The sequence below is a fragment of the Salvelinus fontinalis genome, chromosome 1, assembly GCF_029448725.1.
Source record: "Salvelinus fontinalis isolate EN_2023a chromosome 1, ASM2944872v1, whole genome shotgun sequence".
Lineage (NCBI taxonomy): Eukaryota > Metazoa > Chordata > Actinopteri > Salmoniformes > Salmonidae > Salvelinus > Salvelinus fontinalis.
Window position 1 is genome coordinate 73479538 of NC_074665.1, and position 11473 is coordinate 73491010.

Below are 11473 nucleotides of genomic sequence, written 5' to 3' on the forward strand. Positions count from 1 at the left end.
AACATAGACTACCCACCCAAACTCACGCCCTGACCAATTAAACACATACCAAAACAACAGAAAACAGGTCAGGAACGTGACAGTCACGTGCCGAATACAACAGGTGTAGCCCTTACAGTGGAATGCTTACTTACAAGACCTTAACCAACAATGCAGTTTTAAGAAAAATAAATGTTAAGTAAAAAATAGATAAGTAAAAAATAAAATAAATAAAATTAACAAATAATTAAAGAGTAGCAGTAAAATAACTGTTGCGAGGCTATATACAGGGGGTACCGGTACAGAGTAAATGTTCGGGGGCACTGGTTAGTTGAGGTAATATGTACATGTAGGTAGAGTTAAAGTGACTACGGCTGGAGTCATTGACAATTTTTAGGGCCTTCCTCTGACACTGCCTGGTAAAGAGGTTCTGGGTGGCAGGAAGCTTGGCGCCAGTAATGTACTGGGCCGTAAGCACTACCCTCTGTAGTGCCATGCATTCGGAGGTCAAGCAGTTGCCATACCAGGCAGTGATGCAACCAGTCAGGATGCTCTCGATGGTGCAGCTGTAGAACTTTTTGAGGATCTGAGGACCCATACCAAATCCTTTCAGTTTCCTGAGGAGGAATAAGTTTTGTCGTGCCCTCTTCACGACTGTCTTGGACCATGATAGTTTGTTGATGATTTGGACCCAAAAGGAAGCTCTCAACCTGCTCCACTACAGCCCTGTCGATGAGAATGTATACCTTTGACATATAGCCTATTGTAGCCAACCGCTGTGCTCGGTCCTCCTTTTCCTGTAGTCCACAATCAAATCCTTTTTCTTGGTCATGCTGAGGGAGAGGTTGTTATCCTGGCACCATACGGCTAGGTATCTGACCTCCTCCTTGTAGGCTGTTTCATCGTTGTCGGTGATCAGGCCTACCACTGTTATGTCATCGGCAAATTTGATAATGGTGTTGGAGTTGTGCCTGGCCATGCGATCATGAGTGAACAGGGAGTACTGGAGGGGACTGAGCACGCACCCCTGAGGGGCCCCGTATTAAGGATCAGCATGGTGGATATGTTGTTACCTACCCTTACCACCTGGGGGCGGCCCGTCAGGAAGTCCAGGATCCAGTTCCAGGTGTTTAGTCCCAGAGTCCTTAGATTAGTGATGAGCGTTAAGGGCACTATAGTGATGAACGCTGAGCTGTAGTCAATGAATAGCATTCTCACATAGGTGTTCCTTTTGTCCAGGTGGGAAAGGGCAGTGTGGAGTGTAATAGAGATTGCATCATCTGTGGATCTGTTGGGGCGGTATGCAAATTGTAGTAGGTCTAGGGTTTCTGGGATAATGGTGTTGGTGTGAGCCATGACCAGCCTTTCAAAGCACTTCATGGCAACAGATGTGAGTGCTACGGGTCTGGAGCCATTTAGGCAGTTTACCTTAGTGTTCCAGGGCACAGGGACTATGGTGGTCTGCTTGAAACATGTTGGTATTATAGACTTAGTCAGGGACAGGTTGACAGTGTCAGTGAAGGCACTTGCCAGTAGGTCAGCGCATGCTCGGAGTACATGTCCTGTTACTCCATCTGGCCTTGCGGCCTTGTGAATGTTGGCCTGTTTAAAGGTCTTACTCACATCGGCTACGGAGAGTGTGATCACACAGTCGTCCGGAACAGCTGATGCTCTCATGCATATTTCAGTGTTACTTGCCTTGAAGCTAGTATAGAAGTAATTTAGCTCGTCTGGTAGGCTCGTGTCACTTGGCAGCTCACAGCTGTGCTTCCCTTTGTAGTCTGTAATAGCTTGCAAGCCCTGCCACATCCGACGAGCATCGGAGCCGGTGTAGTATTTGGCTGTCCCCATTGGAGAACCCTTTTTGGTTCAGTAGAACCCTTCTTGGTTTTTAGGTGGAACCTAAACTCAGCAAAAACAGAAACGTCCTCTCACTGTCAACTGTGTTTATTTTCAGCAAACTTAACATGTGTAAATATTTGTATGAACATAACAAGATTCAACAACTGCCCCAGACCATGACGGACCCTCCACCTCCAAATCGATCCCGCTCCAGAGTACAGGCCTCGGTGTAACGCTCATTCCTTCGACAATAAACTTGATTCCGACCATCACCCCTGGTGAGACAAAACCGCGACTCGTCAGTGAAGAGCACTTTTTGCCAGTCCTGTCTGGTCCAGCGATGGTGGGTTTGTGCCCATAGGCAACGTTGTAGTCGGTGATGTCTGGTTAGGACCTGCCTTACAACAGGCCTACAAATCCTCAGTCCAGCCTCTCTCACCCTATTGCGGACAATCTGAGCACTGATGGAGGGATTGTGCGTTCCTGATGTAACTCGGGCAGTTGTTGTTGCCATCCTGTTCCTGTCCCGCAGGTGTGATGTTCGGATGTACCGATCCTGTGCAGGTGTTGTTACACATGGTCTGCCACTGCGAGGACAATCAGCTGTCCGTCCTGTCTACCTGTAGTGCTGTCTTAGGCGTCTCGCGGTACGGATGTTGCAATTTATTGCCCTGGCCACATCTGCAGTCCTCATGCCTCCTTGCAGCATGCCTAAGGCAAATTCACACAGATGAGCAGGGACCCTGGGCATCTTTCTTTTGGTGTTTTTCAGAGTCAGTAGAAAGGCCTCTTTAGTGTCCTAAGGTTTCATAACTGTGACCTAATTTCATACCATCTGTAAGCTGTTAGTGTCTTAACGACCGTTCCACAGGTGCATGTTCATTTCTTGTTTATTGTTCATTGAACAAGCATGGGAAACAGTGTTTAAACCCTTTACAATGAAGAGCTGTGAAATTATTTGGATTTTTACAAATGATCTTTGAAAGACAGGGTTCTGAAAAAGGTTTCTTTTTTTGCTGAGTTTATTTGGGTTCCGTCTTACGAAGCCACTCCTTCGTTGCCCGGGCGGTGTGTTTGGGATCATTGTCATGCTGAAAGACCCAGCCACGTTTCATCTTCAATGCCCTTGCTGATGGAAGGAGGTTTTCACTCAAAATCTCACGATACATGGCCCCATTCATTCTGTTCTTTACACGGATCAGTCGTCCTGGTCCCTTTGCAGAAAAACAGCCCCAAAGCATGATGTTTCCACCCCCATGCTTCACAGTAGGTATGGTGTTCTTTGGATGCAACTCAGCATTCTTTGTCCTCCAAACACGACGAGTTGAGTTTTTACCAAAAAGTTCTGTTTTGGTTTCATCTGACCATATGACATTCTCCCAATCTTCTTCTGGATCATCCAAATGCTCTCTAGCAAACTTCAGACGGGCCTGGACATGTACTGGCTTAAGCAGGGGGACACGTCTGGCACTGCAGGATTTGAGTCCCTGGCGGCGTAGTGTGTTACTGATGGTAGGCTTTGTTACTTTGGTCCCAGCTCTCTGCAGGTCATTCACTAGGTCCCCCCGTGTGGTTCTGGGATTTTTGCTCACCGTTCTTGTGATCATTTTGACCCCATGGGGTGAGATCTTGCGTGGAGCCCCAGATCGAAGGAGATTATCAGTGGTCTTGTATGTCTTCCATTTCCTAATAATTGCTCCCACAGTTGATTTCATCAAACCAAGATGCTTACCTATTGCAGATTCAGTCTTCCTCGCCTGGTGCAGGTCTACAATTTTGTTTCTGGTGTCCTTTGACAGCTCTTTGGTTTTGGCCATAGTGGAGTTTGGAGTGTGACTGTTTGAGGTTGTGGACAGGTGTCTTTTATACTGATAACAAGTTCAAACAGGTGCCATTAATACAGGTAAGGAGTGGAGGACAAAGGAGCCTTTTAAAGAAGAAGTTACAGGTCTGTGAGAGCCAGAAATCTTGCTTGTTTGTAGGTGATCAAATACTTATTTTCCACCATAATTTGCAAATATATTCATTAAAAATCCTACAATGTGATTTTCTGGATTTTTTTTCTCATTTTGTCTGTCATAGTTGAAGTGTACCTATGATGAAAATTACAGGCCTCTCTCATCTTTTTAAGTGGGAGAACTTGCACAATTGGTGGCTGACTAAATACTTTTTTTGCCCCACTGTACATGCTTGGCTACCACCTTTAAACATTGGCCACCAGGATTAGCTATTTGTAACTATTCTCTTAATAATTGCAGAACGGTGCAAGATAGAAACATGTTCAATATAGTTATATTGAGAGGTGATGTAACTAGATTCCTCCAAAAACATACAGGGCCTGTTTTTATTCACATTATATTGGAGTCAGATTGATGAATGTAGTTTATTATATTCAACATCATTTTCTTTTAACCATGTGTCTGTATCATCATATCCATTCTCTTTCCTCTACAGTGGCATTGAATTGAGGGTCTCCTCCCTGAACGAATCACACATTGACTTAGTTCGATGGGGACGAGCAGGGCTACAGGAACATTAAACCCATCAGTCACTTACTTGCATTTCCCCAAATAATGGTTAAGGTTAGTACACCCCGGAGCATGTAACATCTACACAGGTCTCACCTGAACCGTACCAAGGGGTGCTTTATATGTTCCCCCTGGGAAACAATTACCAAAGCTGTGGTTCCTATCCTGCTCAAGGTATGTTGTCAATAGGAACAGAGGAAAGGGCCTGGCCAAAGCCCTGGTCAGCAGCATGTCCAGGAGACTCTATTCTCAGGGCTTCCCAGTGTACTGCTTCGTTGAAGAGGAGAATACACTGTCCTACACTTCACCAACCTGGGCTTTACTGAGGACCCTCAATACAGGGCTGCAGGGTACCAGTTCAATTATTAGTGTTAGCCAGGGGCTGTTCGGTCATTGGGCTTCTCGATTATAAATGTGAATTGTGAAATCTAATCTACGCAGAATCACCATATTTGTTACGCTATCCATGTCTATTCATGTTGGGACCAAATAAAACATGTTTATATTTGTTTTAATCAGAAGCCTATTCATTTCATAAAACGTGCTTTTTTTGTTGTCCTGTCCTACTTTTCTTGAATGGCAGGTTATGCAACCATGATTTAACCAACAAAAATAACAATTTTAATTGTATTGAGTCATGGACATGTCTGTAGTCTTGTATTAAGAAGCCAAGACAAGATCTATCTTAGTGACTTGCCAAGCAGAAGTCATCACTGACAGTTAACCAGTGGTGTAAAGTGCTTAAGTAAAAATACTTTTAAGTTCTGCTTAAGTAGTTTTTTTGGGTATCAATACTTTACTATTTATATTTTTGACAACTTTACTTCACTACATTCCTAAACAAAATGATGTCGTTTTTACTCTATACATTTTCCCTGACACCCAGAAGTACTCATTACATTTTGAATGCTTAGCAGGACAGGAAAATGGTCTAATTCACACACTTATCAAGAGAACATCCCTGGTCTTCCCTTCTGCCTCTGATCTGGCGGCCTCACTAAACACATGCATTGTTTGTAAATGTGTTGGATTGTGCCCCTGGCTATCTGTAATTAACACAAAACTAGAAATGTGGACTGCTTTGCTTAATATAAGGAATTTGAAATGATTTACACTTTTGATACTTCAAATATATTTGATCAATTACATTTACTTTTGATAGGTATATTAGGTATATTTAAAACCAAATACTTTCACTGATGTGGTGTTTTATTGGAGTCATTTTCTATTAAGGTATCTTTACTCTTACTCAAGTATGACAAATGGGTACTTTTCCCACCAGTTAACACATCAGTAACGCCGCAGTTATTCAACACTGCTGTAGAGACTGGAATGAGAAAACGTTTCTCAAATGCTTCAACATTTTCCTGCAAATGTCAATTCACGAATATAACCTAGCCTGTACACAACCACTTGCTTAAACTAATTCTATAATATATTTAGCAATAAGGCCCCAGTGGGTGTATACCACAGCTAAGAGCTGTTCTTACGCGCGACGCAATGAGGATTGCCTGGGTTCAGCCCTTAGCTGTGCTTTAGTGCATTTGGAATGTATTCAGACCCAGACCTTTTCCACATTTTGTTACGTTACAGCCTTATTCTAAAATTGATTAAATCCCCCCCCCTCTCAATCATTACACAATACCCCATATTGGACAAAGCAAAAACAGGTTTAGACATTTTTGCAAATTAATCAAAATAAAAACTGAAATATCATATTTACATAAGTATTCAGACTCTTTACTCAGTACTTTGTTGAAGCACCCTTGGCAGCGATTACTGCCTCGAGTCTTCTTGGGTATGATGATACAAGCTTGGCACACTTGTATTTAGGGAGCTTCTACCATTTTCTATGCAGATACACACAAGCTCTGCCAGGTTGGATGGTGATCGTTGCTGCACAGCTATTTCCAGGTCTCTCCAGAGATGTTTGATCTGGTTCAGATACTGTGTTGACCTGTTGGAAGGTGAACCTTTCCCCCCCCCCCCCTCCCCGAGGCCCCCCATACTGGCCCATTTTTCACAACATAAAAAACGTTTGACAGGCCCACTGGGCTAAAAAAAGACGAGCCCATCTGTCTTATTACATTTATCTGTCACGTTCTGTTTTCTGTGGGTTCTGTGACTCATTGGGCGTGTGACTGGCAGTTGTATTGCTCAACTTTGGACACAGTCATGTGAAAAGAAGACATCTAGAACTTACTTTGTAAAGGAGAGGTTTGGGCATATGGCAACAAAATAAAGCAAATAACCACATGTAAATGTTCCAAAACATTTCTTTATTTAGTTAACTGTTGCATCATTTTCATTGTAATACTACATTCTCAAGACAGCAATGTGTGCATTAAGTGCTTATATTAGTGTGGGGATACAATACGTTTGAAAATCTTTTATTAGTGGGATTCTAAGAATACATCCTAGACAAGGAGGTTGAACTGCATTGGTAAGACTAACAAATAACACTAGTACTAGATAATACTAGTTATTGGGTAGACTAGACATTGATTGAAGTTCTCTTCATTGGGTCTTAACTATTGCACTGGTTCTTGACCATCTGGATATCGCTCAGCCAGGGGCGGCTCCACACCTCGAAGGTGCACTTGTAGGGCTGAGGAGACAGAAAGCAACATGAGTTGGCATAGTAACACAACCTTTCAGCAAGCAGAACACTTGACAATGGACTTGTTCGACATTGCAGCCGACTGCCTGATCTACAAATCAACTTGCGTCATAAATAACTACTCATTATTTGTAGATCAGTCACAATTTACACACAATATATCCGTTTTTATGGTCTTGAACATGGCCAAAGGCTGCACACACAGCCTCAATTCGTTAGGGCATGGACTGAATGAAGTGGATTTAACAAGTGACATCAGTTAGGGAACATAGCTTTCACCTGGTCAGTCTGTCATGGAAAGAGCAGGTGTTCTTAATGTTTTGTATACTCAGTGTATAGCAATAACAACTGAACTGAGCAATTTTAAGTAGTTTATCAACGGTTGTCTAAATTCTTAGTTACCAATGTGCTATGACTGTTTTCAACATGTTATAAACAATCTATGGACCAGTCATAAGCCGGACATATAGGAAGCTCTGATAACCGACTAGCACTTAGGCTGAGGACAAACCGATCTGGGAACAGGCTAGTCTAGGCCCTAGTGGTCCTTACCGCAGCCATCTGTGTGTCCTTGTGCACGGGGCAGACCTTCTCAACACCTCCCTTCCTGCATGGGGTCCTGGCCATCTGCACTGTGAAGATGTACTTCATCCCAGATACCAACTGTAGGCAAGAGGGTGGGTTACACAAACAATCTTTATAATCATGGCCATCATTTTATGGGATCATATCATTCACATATACAGAAATCGCATCTGCTTTCAAAGTAATTTTGAAAGTTTTATTGATTGTCCACGTCATGTTAGATTAGGCCAGGGTGGCATTCTGTTTCTGCTCTTTTGCCAAATCCTGGCAGAACTGTAATGCAAAACACAGTACAGTAAAGCAAAAACAGATTGGCACTCTGACTATCTTAGGCTATGAGGTTAACTAACAGAGGTGATAAACAGCATTTTGGCCTAATCCTAGATTGGTTCTTCTCCCTATCATGCACGGATGATAAATAATTGAACAGGATAAAACAGAATCCAATCCATGATCCACCCCTTCCGCATTCTATGCTGTGTTCTCAAATCAGCGCCTGTTTAGAAATGAATAGTCCTCTGCATAATGGCAAATGTGCACTGATCCAGAGGGGTTGGGAAATTGCCATATAAACACAGACAATCATTGAGCTTTCAATGTGGTGGTACTCTTGTGTTAATCTGATGAACTTCCGGACAATAAGACCCATTCCCATTTTCAGTCATATAGCAGATGCTCTTATCCTTAGCGACTTAGTTCTATTACTAGGCTCATTTCACCTGAGGAATGAAACATGAGCAAACACAATAAGCATGGACAGGCCCCGAGGTCTTTTGGGCGTCTATGTTTGGTTAAGATTTGGTCCTGCCTAGACTGGCCTTGTTTGTCCCAATCATAGACATCTATGTTTCACAGCACAGTACAGTACAGAAGAGCGCAGCACAGCACAGGAGAGAAAATGAGGTACAGTAGAATGTACCATATTGTACTCTACTGAATTAAACTATATTGTACTGTACTCTGAATAGTACTGTTCAAACTTGTGAAACAGCCTTGACGTCTATGATTCTTTCAGATTTGGTCTGGGCCGGACTGACCAAATTGGTACTTGTTTGTTGGCGACTTGTATTAGAATAATACGCAGCATGCCTTGTTCGTTTAAAAAAAAACATTTAGGTCGTTCAGCTTATCCAGAACGACTTACAGTCAGTGCATTCAACTAAGGTAGATATACAAAAATATATCAGTCATAACAATAAACAGTTATTTATATAACCGTTACTATGAATGTTATTGTAGTTGGTTTATTCTTTTTAACATCGCTAACATCTTTAAAGTTATTTTAAAAAGTTAACATAAGTCCATGTGACATATTGGGTGGAATTTATTATTATAATAAATATGCCATACATCCATAAAATGTTAAATGACGAGACAGAGACATTCATGCGAGTAACCAGCTTTGTTCTGTACATCACAACACACCCGGGTATCTCAAGCACCCCGGTATAAATACTTGAGTTGCAGTAATGAACATTTACCAACAGATGGCATCACTGTGCCATCTTACACCCATAACACAAGACATCCATAAAAGACCCATTTTGAACATACCAAAATGAGAAAATACGTATTTTCTACGTCATTTTGCTCACTGGGTAGACTACACAAACTAACAAAATTATCTTGTCGTGAACTAATAAATGGAAAAGGATCTGACCTGCTTCTGTACATTGACAACCTCGGCCACCTGCCTGACAAACATGTCGTTTGTTTTCTTGTTGTGTTCGACCACCGCGAACTGCAGGGCGTCTCTCGTTCCTTGGTCGTTCATATTTGCGGCCACGGGGCCTCCGATCAAACCGGCGCTCGCCACGGTAAAGGCCACCGCGAGCAAAGGAACGACGATCTTCCATTCCATGATCATTTTCCCGTTTTGATATATTTTTTAATCGTGACTCCAATCGTAACAAACAAACAAATCCTTGCCTCAGACGACTCTTATGCTGTTATATAAACACGGTGACGTCACTGTCTGCTTGCTGAGAGTGGGGCTTGTTCTTGATTCCACCAATCACTTCAACCCAAAACCTAAAGAGGAGGACCCAAAAGTTTACACGCATTAAAGTGGGTTTGTTTTGCCAAACGGCTCTTTAAAAAAAATATTTTAAAAATAAAACCAGGCAAGTCAGTTAAGAACAAATTCTTATTTACAATTACGGCTTAGGAACAGTGGGTTAACTGCCTTGTTCTGGGGCAGAATTACACATTTTTAGCTTGTCAGCTCGGGGATTTGATCTAGTAACCTTTCGGTTACTGTCTCAACACTCACCTGCCGACTGGCTTACCCAGTCTTGTTTGCCTGGTTGTACAGCGAAATACATAATTGAAAAATTCTATTATGAAATGTCACGAGACCCTGCTCACCAATGGAGCAGAATTTGATTTGATTTGCATATTCTTGCTACCATTTGAAAGGAAACACTTTTAAGTTTGTGGAAATGTGAATGTAACCTCAAACTCATATTGTACAGATGAAGAATTTTGCAAACGATATATAAGTAAACTCAGCAAAAGAAGCGTCCTCTCACTGTCGACTGCGTTTATTTTCAGCAAACTTACATGTGTAAATATTTTTATGAACATAACAAGATTCAACAACTGAGACATAAACTGAACAAGTTCCACAGACATGTGACTAAAATAAATTGAATAATGTGTACCTGAACAAAGGGGGGAGTCAAAATCAAAAGTAACAGTCAGTATCTGGTATGGCCACCAATTGCATTAAGTACTGCAGTTCATCTCCTCCTCATGGACAGCACCAGATGTGCCAATTCTTGCTGTGAGATGTTACCCCACTCTTCCACCAAGGCACCTGCAAGTTCCAGGACATTTCTGGGGGGAATGGCCCTAGCCCTCACCCTCCGATCCAACAGGTCCCAGACGTGCTCAATGGGATTGAGATCCGGGCTCTTCACTGGCCATGGCAGAACACTGACACTCCTGTCTTGCAGGAAATCATGCACAGAACGAGCAGTATGGCTGGTGGCATTGTCATGCTGGAGGGTCATGTCAGGATGAGCCTGCAGGAAGGGTACCACATGAGGGAGGAGGATGCCTTCCTTGTAACGCATAGCTTTGAGATTGCCTGCAATGACAACAAGCTCAGTCCGATGATGCTGTGACACACCGCCCCAGACCATGACGGACCCTTCACCTCCAACTCAATCCCGCACCAAAGTACAGGCCTTGGTGTAACACTAATTCCTTCGACGATAAATGCGAATCCGACCAGAGACAAAACCGCGACTCGTCAGTGAAGAGCACTTTTTGCCAGTCCTGTCTGGTCCAGCGATGGTGGGTTTGTGCCCATAGGCAACGTTGTAGTCGGTGATGTCTGGTTAGTACCTGCCTTACAACAGGTAATATATTACAAAAGTTGTATTAAAACAGGTTTTCATTAAATCTAGGTAGTTCTACAAACTCTTCAACTGAGTTTGAGCCTACAAATCCTCAGTCCAGCCTCTCTCAGCCTATTGCGGACAGTCTGAGCACTGACGGAGGGATTGTGCGTTCCTGTTGTAACCCGGGCAGTTGTTGTTGCCATCCTATACCTGTCCCGCAGGTGTGATGTTCGGATGTACCGATCCTGTGCAGGTGTTGTTACACGTGGTCTGCCACTGCGAGGACAATCAGCTGTCCGTCCTGTCTACCTGTAGTGCTGTCTTAGGCGTCTCGCGGTACGGATGTTGCAATTTATTGCCCTGGCCACATCTGCAGTCCTCATGCCTCCTTGCAGCATGCCTAAGGCAAATTCACACAGATGAGTAGGGACCTTGGGCATCTTTCTTTTGGTGTTTTTCAGAGTCAGTAGAAAGGCCTCTTTAGTGTCCTAAGTTTTCATAACTGTGACCTAATTTCATACCATCTGTAAGCTGTTAGTGTCTTAACGACCGTTCCACAGGTGCATGTTCAT

The 11473-nt window shown here is 43.0% G+C and overlaps 1 protein-coding gene across 1 annotated transcript; it reads right to left on the reverse strand.

Moving 5' to 3' along the window:
• Positions 1-6607: 6607 nt before the first annotated feature.
• On the reverse strand, positions 6608-9543 carry LOC129861395 (cystatin). The gene is made up of 3 exons (XM_055932794.1): positions 9215-9543; positions 7522-7632; positions 6608-6957 (listed from the first exon to the last, which is right to left on the reverse strand). The coding sequence occupies exons 1-3, from the start codon at positions 9419-9421 to the stop codon at positions 6877-6879; spliced, it is 399 nt and encodes a 132-aa protein (XP_055788769.1). The 5' UTR covers positions 9422-9543; the 3' UTR covers positions 6608-6876.
• Positions 9544-11473: the final 1930 nt, after the last annotated feature.